This window comes from Macaca mulatta, chromosome 8 (assembly GCF_049350105.2).
Source record: "Macaca mulatta isolate MMU2019108-1 chromosome 8, T2T-MMU8v2.0, whole genome shotgun sequence".
In the NCBI taxonomy this organism is placed as follows: Eukaryota; Metazoa; Chordata; class Mammalia; order Primates; family Cercopithecidae; genus Macaca; species Macaca mulatta.
In genome coordinates, this window is record NC_133413.1 from 101,378,578 (window position 1) to 101,393,529 (window position 14,952).

Genomic DNA, 14,952 nt, shown 5'->3' on the forward strand with positions numbered 1-14,952 from the left:
TCTTTTTTTTCCCCCCTGAATAGTTATTTTTTCTTTTCTACAAACATCTATTTTGCAACTCTGCTGGCTTTGTCCTTTTTCTTAATCTTGAGGCAGGTACATTGGGAAGCAAGATATTCCAGTCATTTCTGCAGCTTTTTTATTCATCTCCCGGTGGGTGGATGAGAGCTATGCTGTAGCCTCCAGGGCTCAACAGATCTTTTCTCTTCTCTTCTCTCCACCCTCTCTCTCTAGGATCAATCAGGGATTGATGAGTACATGGTAAAAGAAAAAAAAAAAATCCTGGGTATTTTTTTCTACCATACTTCTAATTGCATTTGTTTTGTCACTCTTAGGACTACCAAGAAGCCTCCAATTTGGAACAATTCGTAACTCGGTTTTTATTGAAGGAAACCCTGAATCAGCTGCAGTCTCTCCAGAATTCCCTGGAATGTGCCATGGAAACTACTGAGGAGCAAACCCGTCAAGAAAGGCAATTTACATGTTTTCACCTGATGTCTGCTTGGTGACTCTATGTTCATGAAAAAACAATTGAGAGGCATTGTACTTATACTAGCGAAAACTAAAAACAAGAATTGATATATTTAAAACGAATGACGGTGACCTCCACTGGTTGCTTGCCTTATTATTTGCCTCTAAAAAGACCATTCCACTTTTTCTTTTACTGTCAGTCATTTAGTCAACTCTATCTATCTATCTATCTATCTATCTATCTATCTATCTATCTATCTTTTTTTTTTTTGAGACAGAGTCTCACTTTGTCACCCAGGCTTCAGTGCAGTGGCACGATCTTGGCTCACTGCAAACTCTGCCTCCTGGGTTCAAGCAATTCTTGTGCATCAGCCTCCCGAGTAGCTGGGATTACAGGCACATACCACTACGCCCAGCGAATTTATTGTATGTTTTAGTAGAGACGGGGTTTCACTATGTTGATCAGACTGGTCTTAAACTCCCAACCTCAGGTGATCCTCCCACCTTGGCCTCCCAAAGTGCTGGGATTACAGGTGTGAGCCACCAAGCCCAGCCGACTCAACAAATTTTAATTGAAAATTTAGTAGATGGAGAAGACTTTAAAATATTATGAATAATATAAAGACACATTCAACATAATGTCAATCCTTAAGAAGGCCTAAGTCTATCATATAAATAAGACATGAAAACAAAAACTATACTGCAAGGAACAAAGTGATAATAAATACCACAGAGAAGAGGAAATACATTGCCAATGGTTTTCAGAGTAGTAAAAGATTAAATATGGATAGAGGGATGGAAGGATGAGAAAGTCAATTTCATGGAGTTCTCTATTTGAGCTTGTCTTGCAAAATCAAGAGATCAGTGAAAAAGCCTGATGGGAAGACAAGACTTGAACTGGACCTGTAGGATGAATTTGAATGGCAGAATGAGAGTCTCTCTAGAGGGATCCATCTCACCCATCTCCTGTTACCCACCTGTCATCTGGCTCACTTCTCTTTGGTTGTCTGGTCACTGATTGGACAGTAATTTCTCTGGGAAGCCTTCACTGCTCATTCATACCTCCCACTTCACTACCATGTATTCCCATAGTGCCCTCTATTTATATCTACTTATCTCAGCCCCTTCCTTGTTAATTTGGTGTAATTTTGAAAATGTGGAAATGATGGGAAAGACCCTTACAGACTACATGAACCTGGATATACTGGGGTGACCTGAGAATTCAGTAAGCCTAATTATTTCAGGAAATGGAGAAAAGTGAATGATAGAAATTATTTCAAAATTATATGCCACCAATAGGTATCACTGAGAAAATAAGTGGTCATATTGCAATAGCTATATAAATAAAGACACTAATGCTTAAGAGAAACCTATACTAAAAATGTGTAGGGCAGACATCAAGGCAATCCCAGCCAACAGTTGATATTTTTCTGAGTTGTCATTGCTCATATCTTGCAAGTTAGAGAAGCTTGCAAAGCTCTTGCTCTTGGGGCATATTTTGGTGGATGTGTTACTTTAAACTTATAGATGTGCTTTATCTAACTTTTACATCTTAAATTAGAGAGAAGGAAACAGTAAGTTTTCTGAACAGGCTGATAATAGACTACCCTGTAAGACCAATTTTCCTGAACAAATTAACTGATACATAATTATTCAGACATCTCCAAAATAGTGGAATTTTCAACCATGTGTTTACAATGTCAAAATGAGTGAGCACCACCAAATTCTTATAAAAAAGCCTGTAATTCCAGAATCTAATGAGCCCATGCAGCTGATTATCACAGCGAAGTACTCTTCAGTGGATCTGTGAAGCATTCTCTACATCATAAACTTCCTGTTTTCACTGCATTGGGTGATTCCATACCAAATGGCAAAGTGTAACAATTCACTTTAGAAAAGCAAAACCCACCTCCTCAGCTTTGAGCAGAGGATAACTGAATGTCTTGAAGCACAGTGAAATTGATTTCATGTTCCTAATGAGAAAAATGAGGCCTCCTGTGTTGTTTCTTTTGTTTGGACTTTCTGGAAATAAAATGGGAACTCCCTTTTTAGAATCAGTCATCTGCCACCTGAGAAGAGGCTTGAAAAAGTGCTCTATTCCCCTTCTTCACCTGCACTTTTGTTTTTTTCTACAGTCATCCCCTGCAAACTTGTGCTCTGCATTTACCACCATGCAGTGAATGTTTAATGAACAACAGTTCTTTGTGTTAGGCCACAGGCTAGCCTTGAACTCTTGTGACTGCTGCCAGCAGCTGCCTAGCAGCTGTGCTTAATGAGAAGGAGCATGACAATATAGACTTTAAGGAAAGTAGAAGACACTAGAGGATTAATGAACCTTTTTCTTCTGGATTTCTCACTCAAAAACAGCTTCAAATTATGGGAAAAGTTACACCTCTGACTGCAGTTTAAGGGGTGCTATTGTATGGCATTTGACTAAGACATCCAGGAATGACCAAATCCCACCCCACATCTGTGATACTCCCCCTGAGAGGTTTATAAAGAAATACATAAATAAGCAAACAGAAAATAAGGTACCACTGTGGACTTATGCCCATAATATCTGATGAACCATACTGAAGCACGTGAATTAGGCCCAAACCTAAAGGGGCTGTGTCTCCTCTCTCAAGGTTGTATCTTCCTATCAGCTGGCCACCAAAATTGGGGAGAGCCCTGGGACCTTCATCAGTGAGGAAAAGATAGAGAAAGGAAAACTATACCTTTCCTACGATGTCAATTAAGAGACCAGTGAAAAAGCCTGATGGGAAGACAAGACTCTAACTGGACATTTAGGATGAATTTGAATGGCAGAATGAGATTCTCTCTAGAGGGATCCGCCTCACCCACCTCATGTTACCCATCTCTCATCTGGCTCACTTCTGCTTGCCTGTCTTGTCACTGATTGGACAGTACTTTCTCTGGGAAGCCTTCACTGCTCATTTATACTTCCCACCTCACTACTATGTATTCCCATAGTGCCCTCTTTTATATCTACTTATCTCAGCCCCTTCCTTGTTTATCTCCCCCATTAGATACTGAGTTTTTAGATGGCATAGACTTTGCATAAGTCCCCTCTACTTACTACAACTGCATGGCAAACATGAAAGTGAATGAATGAAAGGAATTCTAGGTGAAAGGAGTGCTGCAGAGAAGCAGTTGGTGAGGACCCAGGACACTGAGGAGACCAATCTAACAGTCATCTGGGGTTCAGAAAGATCTTAAAAGCTAGACAGATGCAAACAAAAATTCACCAGTTTTTTGTTTGTTTGTTTGTTTGTTTGTTTTGAGACAAAGTCTCACTCTGTCACCCAGGCTGGAGTGCAATGAGGCAAAATCGGTTCGCTGCAACTTCCGCTTCCCGAGTTCAAGCAATTCTCCTGTCTCAGCCTCCTGAGTAACTGGGACTACAGGCACCCACCACCACGCCCAGCTAATTTTTGTATTTTTAGTACAGATACGGTTTCACCATATCAGCCAGGCTGGACTCGAACTCCTGACCTCAGGTGATCTACCTGCGTTGGCCTCCAAAGTGCTGGGATTACAGGCTTGAGTCACCATGCCCAGCCAATTCATCAGTATTTTATGTTAGAAAGGAAGATTTTGGGCCGGGCGCGGTGGCTCAAGCCTGTAATCCCAGCACTTTGGGAGGCCGAGACGGGTGGATCACGAGGTCAGGAGATCGAGACCATCCTGGCTAACACAGTGAAACCCCGTCTCTACTAAAAAAATACAAAAAAACTAGCCAGGCAAGGTGGCGGGCGCCTGTAGTCCCAGCTACTCGGGAGGCTGAGGCAGGAGAATGGCCTGAACCCGGGAGGCGGAGCTTGCAGTGAGCTGAGATCCGGCCACTGCACTCCAGCAAGGGGGACAGAGTGAGACTCCGTCTCAAAAAAAAAAAAAAAAAAAGAAAGGAAGATTTTGTGATGCCCTTCACAGTCAAGAAGTTACAACCTGCTGGTCAGGCATGATGGCTCACGCCTGTAATCTCTGCACTTTAGGAGGCCAAGGCAGGTGGATCACCTGAGGACAGGAGTTCGAGACCAGCCTGGCCAACATGATGAAACCCCGTCTCTACTAAAAATACAAAAAATTAGCCGGGTGTGGTGGCAGATAGCTGTAATCCCAGCTACTAGGGAGGCTGAGGCAGGAGAATCACTTGAACCCAGGAGGCGGAGGTTGCAGTAAGCAGAGATTGCGCCACTGCACTCCAGCCTGACAACAAGAGCGAAACTCTATTTCAAAATAAATAAATACATAAATAGTTGCAACCTGCAGGTATCATTAAAATCTCCAGCCTTGTGATAATTTGCTTTCCTTTCAGCATCAACATTACCTTGGGATTTAATATTTGTGAAACCTAGGGATACAAAGACTCCTTGGAATATAGCAAATTTAGGGAAGTCATCTATTCCATCTCTCAGCCCCAGGGGAGAATCACACAGTATCATTCATCCTGCAGTAATGAGGTAGACATGCCATGTTGGGCAAAATGTCTGTGTCTATTCACGTGAAAATGGATAATTGAGAGAGAAGGGATGTATACAGCTGGAATGCCACAGAGGTGGAATTTCCAGATGGCATGCTACAACACTCTTTGTGTCTGCCCTGGCAAACTGACTAAATGTGAATTACATTAATCCCATGTGTTCAGAAAATACCTATAGCTAATGACAAGAATAATAAGTATGTCATATGGAAGTTTCCCTCTAGAGGTCCCCTGTTCTCTTACATAAACCTCTCTTCCTCACAAACTAAATTTCTGGGAACACAGTTTTCATTATATATGGATTTCCTTTTTATAAAGGAATCTGCAAATTTGCTCTATTTCCCAAAGTTTTTCTATATCCAGGAATGTAATTAATTGTTTCTTGACTTGAAAGTTATTTTTCTCTAGGCCGGGCGCGGTGGCTCAAGCCTGTAATCCCAGCACTTTGGGAGGCCGAGGTGGGTGGATCACGAGGTCAGGAGATCGAGACCATCCTGCTTAACACGGTGAAACCCCGTCTCTACTAAAAATACAAAAAACTAGCCGGGCGTGGTGGCGGGCACCTGTAGTCCCAGCTACTCGGAGGCTGAGGCGGGAGAATGGCGTGAACCCGGGAGGTGGAGCTTGCAGTGAGCTGAGATCGGGCCACTGCACTCCAGCCTGGGCCACACAGCGAGACTCCGTCTCAAAAAAAAAAAAAAAAAAAAAAGAAAGTTATTTTTCTCCTTTTGATAGTTGTCTATTATAGAAGTAAGGAACAGCTTTAATTTCACTTACAGGTGGTTATAAAAGTTTAGACAGCTTAGATTTCCTTAGCTTGAATGTAGAGAAGGATTGCTCTAATCACCTACCCCCCTGACCACCAAAGCTGCTAAAAACTTGGAATTTTTTTTTTTTTTTTTTTTTTTTTGGGAGATGGAGTCTCACTTTGTCACCCATGATGTAGTGCAGTGGCATGATCTCGGCTCACTGCAACCTCCACCTCCCAGTTTCAAGCAATTCTCCTGCCTCAGCCTCCAAAGTAGCTGGGATTACAGGCATCTGCCACCACGCCCGGCAAATTTTTGTATTTTTAGTAGAGACGGGGTTTCACTGGGTTGGCCAAGCTGGTCTCGGACTCTTGACCTCAGGTGATCCCCCTGCCTCAGCCTCCCAAAGTGCTGGGATTACAGGTGTGAGCCACTGTGCCTGGCCAAGAACTTGGATTTTTTTATACCGTAGAAAAATTCATAGGGAGATTTAGTTAAAGATTGAAGATTAAACATATAATTTCTTTTGCTCTCTCTCTAAACCCTTCAAAACATTATATTAAAAGTACCTGGATAAAAGGAGGCATTAACCTGCAAAAATAAGAATAGAAGAAGAGCCAAAGGGACAGAAACTTGGAACGTGGAGAGGGGAATCTAGTGGAAGTTGATTTAGAAGCTCTGAGAAAGCTGAAACTGAAGCAGGCAATGTAAGAAGCCAAGATACAATATATTTGGTATCACAGAACCTCAGAAAAGCTCAAAACTTGGCTGTCCCATGTGGAACTGAAAATGACGGTGAAGGTAGGGCTGATATATTGCTGGAAGCTCCACCCAGTGCTATCTAGTGACTGCTCCTACCTGATCCTTGAAGAACCCCAGAAATAATCTGTCTGGAGAAGGTGAGCAGATGTATACCTGGCACAGCTGATAGGGCACAATACTAACAAAGGAGACACTAACTGAAAGTTGACATATTGAAGAGTGAGATGTGAAATCTCCTTCATATATTGTACTCCCAGAGTACTAACAACAGGGCTCAGACCCTCCAGTTGGGGCATGCTTCTTTGAGGGATGTAATTAATCCCAGAGAAAATACTTAACAATGCCAATGGTCAGGGTTCCCTGAAGAATAGGCCCGGTCAGGCCACTTTACAGTGAAAACTGCAAGTTGGCAATCCCTGCCACAAACAAAGAGGTTCCAGTCAGACTTGTAGTTCTTCCTTCTAAAATGTGTGGGGTCAACCAAAAGGACAAATCAAACACAAGAAAAGAAACTTGGAAGAAGCAGATAATCCAGAGAGCAGACAAAAACTTTCAAAAGGTTTTCAATACCTTCAAAAACTAAAGAAAAGATACTGCATTTATGAATTAAGGATAGAATGCTTTAAAAATAAGATTCAAAGCACACAAAAGAGGTCTTGGAAATTATGATTGCAAAAATTACATTCTCTGAAGAAGGTTGAAATATAAAAGTGTGAGGAAATCTCCACAAAGAGGTGAAATATAGGAAATAAGGAAACTAGAGTCTCAGTCCAAGAGGTCTACTGTTTGTAAAATAGCAATTCTGGAAAGAGAACAAAGCAGAAAAATTACCAAAGGAAGAATTTAAGAAAAATAGTCAGAATTGGATATATGTGTCCAGTTTGATAGAACAGACCAAGAGCTCATTATAATGCTAATAAAAGTCAAACACAAAACACACCATTATGAAGTTTCACAATACTGGAAACAAAGACAAGTATCTAAAAACTCCCAGAGAGAAAAACCAGGCCATATGCAAATAATCAAGAAAACACTAGATTTTTCACTAGTGACTCTGGGAGATAGAACACAATGCAGCAAATTTTTCAAAACAATTGGCAGTCTAGAAATCTGTATTCCATAAAACCATCAAAGTAAGGAAGATGTTTATTCATGCAATGTTTCAAGAATTTTACCTTTCATTATACACATTTCTTATGAAGCAATTAGGGGATATTTTCCACCAAAACAAAGGAGTCAACTAAGAAAAAAATGAAATCTAGTAAAAGGCGGATCAGAGGTCATCCAACACAGGAGAAAGGTTAAAGGAATCTTCCCTAGCTGATAGATAATGAAGATTTTTGGATGAGTACATTAATCTTAGATCTGTCTTAAACACAGAAGGATTATATCTTACACAGAAGGGATTATATCTCCTATAAAGAAATCTTGTTGGAGGCAGCTTAAGTATTACATCCTTACAGATTTATCACAGACACTCTCTTTTTCATATATTAAGTGCATATTAATATAATAAACTATTCCCAAGTTTGCCTCATAGACCAAGATGTTTGTTGAAGATCAAGCTACCATATTCACATTCCAACCAGGAAAGAAGATTAAGGAAAGACAAAAGGGCTCCCTTCTAGCTGAATCTGTACTTTTAAGCAGCCTTCATGGAAATTTCTTACAACATTTCCATTTGTATATCATTGGCCTGAGCTTTTCATATTGTGAAGTTTTATAAAGCCTAAAACTAAAAATTATAGACATACCAATTAAGTATGTTATATACTGATAATTTAGGAGGTGTTTACTTTCATATCAGTATATAACATATACTGTATATAGTATATAACATATACTGCATATAATATATATTTTAATATATACTACTTTCATATCATAACATATACTGATATGAAAGTAAACACATGCTAAAAAGTGTTGCCCTTTTGAAAGAGGAGTGGGAATATGATATGGGGGTGAAAGGAGGGAGCTCCTGTTTGTTGAAATAAGATTTATAGAATCATTTGACTCCTAAAAATGTATGGATGTATAGCTTTGATCCAAAAAATTAAAAACTGAATTACAGAAAAAACTCCATAAGTGTTTTCAAACTAAACAAAATACAATAGCTGCATACACATGTTTTTCCATTGAAGGCTGACCAACAAAGCAAAAAAGCCTGCCTTAAATTACAGTTTTTACTCAGAATTTTAAGAATAAAGAAAGCTCAGAATTCTCTTTCTTAGGTTCACATACTGTAGTACCAAATTATGTTGGGTTTCTAGAGCGTTTACAAGCAGTCATTCTCATAAGTTTTCATTCCACTGCACTAGAAAACCTTTGTGACTGACGCATGAAGATCTGTTCCCTGAGGGAAGAGACTGAAGCACTAACGTTAAGGTTAAATGTTATCTCTGTTGATTAAGGCAAGGGCCAGCCAAGCCAGAAGTCCTGTCAATTCAATGGCCTGGAAAACGATCAAGCCGCCGAATCCAGAGACACAACAGCTTCTCCCCAAACAGCCCTCAGTTTAATGTCAGCGGTCCAGGTAACACACCCTTCATTTGTTTTTCTTTGTCCAAGTCGTTTATCTTGTGTTTTCCAATTGATTATTTTAACAAACAACAGATAAGACAATAGTAATGGAACACTTTCCTTATACCAAGTAAGTTTGAGACGAAAGCAGTGAAGAGTGTAGGGTATGAAGAACTGGGGTGGTGAGCCTAAAATCAGCACGGTCAGAATCCTAGCAGTTGTTCCTGGAAAGCACACAGAGAGATGGTGAACAGGGAAGGCAGTAGTTCCATCAGCTAGCATCTAAAAGACTTGACGGCTATAAGAACTCCCCATCATCTTGAAATAAAGAGGCTCTACCGTAATATGCTCTAGATCTCCAAGCCTCCCTAAGCATATCCTAAGTTCATTTGGGGAAAGGATCCTTGTTTTCATGATAGGATTAGTCATAGCTGGTATTTTTGAAGTTTGTAATGTGATGTAAGATTTACTGGGCTAAACCATACTCGTAATTGTTAGGTTATTAAATTTTAACTGTGTCACTTATAACCATTTTTAAATCAATTTGAAATATGCAAACTCATGTTGCTAAATATTGGAGTAATTTTTATAAAGCATGCATATATACATGTACATGTGTCACTTGAACATGTCATTTTAACACAAATGAGTCTTTAAATATCTAATATTCAGAAAATCAAGGTATAAGCTATATTTTATATTTTCACCAACTGTACTTGAACAATTTCAGAGTATTTTCATGAATAAAGCCTTATTTTATCTTGACACCTGATAAAATAGATGTTAATTTCCCTATTTCTCCATTTAACAGGTAAGGAAACAAGCCTGGGAAGTTAAATGATTTGTCCAAGGTCATATGGAATATTAGTCCATTTTTATTGTGAAGCAACCTTAAAATCTTGATGGTTACACTCATAGATACTTGTTTTTCTCTCTCATGAGTCTATGGTTGGTGATTTGGGCAATTTCAGTTGGATGTGGTTCCAGGCTGTATGTAGGTTGAGATTGGCCCCACTCTTCATGTAGCCTCCTTCTGGAATAAGCAGCAACTGGAGCATTTTCTTTTCCTAGTCCAGCCCAAAATTATACATGCATATTAAAAACCATTGTTTTATGTACTGTGTGCATCTTGTCTGCTATTTCTCTACTGGCCAAACAAGTCACATGTCAAGCACAGTAACAATGGGAAGGGAAATGTGCTTCATCCACTATAATAGGAGATACTGCAAAGTTGTGGTGCACGGGTATATACAGATACTTCTATAACAGGAAAAAAGTGAAGAATTGGGAAAAATAATACGATCTACCATATGCAACTAGAAAATGACAATGCAAAGCTCCGGAAGTAACATATAGATTGTTCTTTCCATTTTAACCTTTAGAAAATAGTCCAAAATATCTTTCCTTGGGCCTTTGATGTGACAGCCACCTTAAATTATTTTGGGAATAACCCAGATTAGAAATATTGTATTAGAATTTTAAAAAATATAAATTTTATTAATATATTTATAATATTTTCTCCAATCAGCCCCTTTCTTTTTTCTCTCTCTCTCTTCTATTTTTTTTTTTTTGTAGCCACTTCTTTGTGGCAACACCAATGCACATTTTTACATCATAATTTGGTGGGTTTTGAAAGGTGCTGCCTCCAAGAAGGCAGGTGGAGAAGTAAATTCTGATGACATCACTCTCCCTTTATAATTTAGTTCTTGTCTTTATTGTATTCAAAGCTAACACAAGGCTTTATAGTCTTGAATTCAATCACATTCTTATTTCAAGAAATATTAAACAATACTACTTCAGCAAATGCCTATGAAAACATTTTTATTAAGCTACAATCAGTATACACAAATATGCCAGGATGTTTGTGCACGGGCTCAGATCATAACTCTTCCCTTTGCATAATAATGTTGATAAAAACAATAATAGTAGCAGAACTTCTATAATGTTTAACTTGGTACTAGATACACCCACACACACACTACATACCTATAAATACATATGTATGTTTATATCATATATATGAATATAGATCAACAGGCTCCAGTCTGCACTCTTAACCACTATGCCATGATTATAGAGCCCATGTATGTATACTCAAGTTAGTTCCTGGGAAAGGAGACACCAGCTATCTTGCCTTTATGCTTCTTTTTGATCGTAGCAATTTACACCTTGCTATGGTCAGGGATATGATTTCACTGGCTCTTGCCACTGCCCTACAAGTAAGTTTAGAATTGTTGATTGATGCTTTCCTTTTTGCAAAAGAAAACCAACTACATCATGGGGTTTTGTAAATGGCTCAGCAGGATCTTTTCTTTGAATATCAAAGGCCAGATAGACAATTACATAAAAAACAGACCTGTGGAAGTGAACCCCTGGGATGCATGGATCTATGGAAATCAATACCTTAGAAAGCACTCATGAATACATTAAAAAAATGACCTGTCAGTGACACTGCATCCTTCCTTCAGGGTTGAAGGAAAGCTCTGATATAACCAAGTATTTCTTCTCTGTCTAAAGTTTAACATATTGCCCTCATGATTCTCCCTGGCCCCAGGCTTATTAGAAGAAGACAACCAGTGGATGATCCAGATAAATAGACTCCAGAAATTAATTGATAGACTGGAAAAGAAGGTAGGTGCTTTCTTTTCTTTATTCTCTCTTCCACTCTTCAAGATATTCTTACCCAGTATTCCTCATTGCTTTATATCCATGACTGCCCCATAGATAGAATAACAGCCAGGATCCCAATGATTCTATGAATGGTTGCTTGGTAGTTATTTGAGGTTTTTGTTGTTGTTGTTAAATACAGAAGCTTACATTAATTCTTCCCCTACCTCCCACTCCCAATTATATTTAAAACAGGATGTGGAGTTGAGAGTTAAATAAATCTATTGCACTGCCTGGCTCTTACATTTTCAAGTGAACTAGGTGACAGTGTGCTTGAATGATGCTAATGACAGCTCTTAGGGATAAGATGGTTGAAGTCTTGAGAATCTTTCAAATTAATTCAGGAAAATGGCAATGCTATCTACTAAAAGATGAGATTCCACACTCAACTTCTGGAAAGTAGCACATTAACCGATGGTTTTGCTATTAAAACTATCTAGGCAAGCAAGTTAGAATGTGATGAAGAGTTCTTTAGAACTATATTTTATGTTCTTAGTTATTGCATTTTTATTAATTTAGTTAGTACCAAGTAGTCCTGTTATTGTAGTGATATTCTCCTTAAACATCTTTGATGGGAGAGACAACTTTTGTCAATCAGTAAGAAAAAAATGTGTTTTCTGCACATGTCAGCCACCAAGTGAGAAACATTTATGTTTGTGTCAGCACTGACTTTGAAGAAAACAATTGTCTACTAATAAAACTAAGCTGTTCTCCTAAAAAGAGAGAGCGAGAGAGATAACACACTTTTTAAAAATTATGTGGTAGCACAGAGTGAGATTCATAGTTCATGGTCAGTAAGTATTTTAATGACTGACCGAGACATGCTAAAGGAATGGATCAGATGTTAAAATCTATCCATGCTTACCTGATGGGTTGATCACTGTGACCTGGGGTGCTCAGGAAGGACTTCGTGTGGCAGGAAGAGTTCAAGTGGGGCCTTAAAAATGGTGACTTAATTTAAAATTTTATTGCAAACAACATAAATTATTTCTCTAATAAAAAAGAGTTTTCTGGAAGAATATGGAAATTCTCATAGAATCAACAGATAGTCCAGAGGTCTGAATTTGGAAAAGTCAGAAGACAAGATAACCCTAGAGATCTAAATAGCAAGAAATACTCAACAGTCTCTGAAGTTACCTCCACTGGAATAAATGAGTTCCTACCATTTCCAGTCTGCTGGCCTTCTGTTCAAAATTCCACTTCCCAGAAGGAAGAACCTGGTTGGTCGTGGCAGGGTTGCATTGCTGGCCTCCTGGATAGGGGAGGGGGAAAAGTCTTGATAACAATCCCAGAGCACAGTATAGAGAGAAGAAGAGATAATTCAGTGAAAAGAAAATGTATTGTCATTAAAGTTGGAATAAACTCTGATCAGCTAACAAACAAAACAAGGAAACTAATATTTGCTATGGAGAAGTAAAATTTCAGTAGAGGGCAACTGGAAAGGGCATTCAGGTAAGGTGATGGCATGAGCAAGGTTCAGTAGATTGGCCTGGTTGAGAGTCTTTCATGTAGGGGAGTAGTAACAAATAAGGTTATATGGACAGAAGAGGGCCAGATTATGGATAGCCTCAAATAACAGTCTAAGGAATTTGGACTTGGAAACAACAGAAGGCATTTATTATTTTTTAACAGGTAAGTGAAAAACAAAACAAAACAAAAATCCTTTAGATAGGAAATTGGGCAGCAATATGCAAAGTGAATTAAAACAAATGCAAAATGAGTTAAAACAAGAAAAATGAGGCTCAGAGACACCAGAGCCAGCTCAGAAAATGGCATTGAAGAACAGGTTTGTGCAACTGAACCCAGTGAAGTCAGGTATGATAAGAGATGGGCCTATATTAAGCTAATGCGTGAGAAGAAAATGGCAGTTTGAAACACTTGAAGTGAAATTAACAGCACTATTGAACCGGTTAAGGACAGGAGGAGCTCAAATAAGAATCTGAGGATTGGAGCCTGTGTTTCTGAAATAATTATACCATTAACAGAAAAGGAAGAGACACATGAGAGATAATTTGTGAGGTAAGGTGAGAAGGTGAACCAGTGTTTTCGATGTGTGAATTTCAAGGTACAATGGAACACTCAGGCAGAAATACCTAGTTAGATATTAGTAGGAGAGAAGTCAGGCCAACAGGTTAAGGTCTCTAGACTTACTCCACAAAGATGAACCCTCAAGTCCTGAGGATGGGTAAGGTCTCTGAAAAGGAGATTCTGTGCAAGAGCCAAGTTAAGGGGAAACAACCCTGTAGAGTTCTTGTCCCTCTGCCATGGTGCCTTTATTTGTTAAATGTGTATTGAACACTTACTGGAGCAAATACCTAAACTACTAGCTTGCTGCAAATCAACTTTCCTCCTTTCTTATTTTATTGATATGTGAGCTGAAACTAAAAAGATTTGTAGGAAAAATAGTGGCTATGGAAATTAGTTTTCCAATATTGGAAGATCAAATCCAGGACCTCTATTTGAAAACTAAAGCTTGTTAAAACATAAGGATTCAGTTGCTAAATAAGTCCAGATTCATTTAAAGAATACAAATACCTCCTTTTAACGTTTTGAAATTTTGGACAAAACTATCTTTACTTGGTATCTGAAATTTTTATAGTTATTTTTAAAGGAATGGCCCAATCTTATTTCATACCTTTTTTTCTAACTTTAAATCAAAGTATTGTTACATTTCTTTTTTTCCTAGACTTTTTTCTCCCTCCCTTCCTATAAAAGGGTTTCATTTTGAGGACAGTATCTAAGAGGTTTGCTAAAAGTACATTGTGATGGTTTTCAGCATGGGGCTCCAGCTGTGTGGAGCTCAGTGTGAGCTGTCTTAATGAATGGAGAAGCAGTGCAAGTTCAGTTTTCTTCTACAACTTATTCTATACTGTGCTGATTAGGTTTTTAGAGAAAAACTACCCAATTGCCAAACAGTGGCTGAGTACATGTCATTTCACAGCTGAGTACCTTGTCTCCTGTAGTTGTTAACTTTAGTTTTGATCTTCCCATTAAAAGGAAGTATACCTGCAGTAGAACATATGTTATCTTTTCTCTGCATTCAGTATTTATGATAAATTCTTCCTGCACTGGAACCAAGCCCTATTCCATGCATGTAGGGGAATATAACACTTAGCAATTTCTATAAATAGGTTTCTTCAGGTATTCCTTATATCCATTTCAGCCTCAATGAGAATTTATGGGGATATACTGAGGTTATGTCTCGTGTTTTGCTTGATCCCTGTAGAAAACATCTTTAATGGTTGGGCGCAGTGGCTCATGCCTGTAATCCCAGCACTTTGGGAAGCTGAGGCAAAT

At 38.7% G+C, this 14,952-nt stretch overlaps 1 protein-coding gene across 1 annotated transcript in view; it reads left to right on the forward strand.

The window, feature by feature from the left end:
- NECAB1 (N-terminal EF-hand calcium binding protein 1) overlaps nucleotides 1-14,952 on the forward strand; it is a 173,511-nt gene that overhangs the window by 133,179 nt on the left and 25,380 nt on the right. The window contains exons 6-8 of the mRNA XM_001085626.5: nucleotides 336-472; nucleotides 8,880-9,001; nucleotides 11,543-11,619. Of these exons, the coding sequence (XP_001085626.3) occupies nucleotides 336-472; nucleotides 8,880-9,001; nucleotides 11,543-11,619 (336 nt within the window). The remainder of the gene's footprint in view (nucleotides 1-335; nucleotides 473-8,879; nucleotides 9,002-11,542; nucleotides 11,620-14,952) is intronic.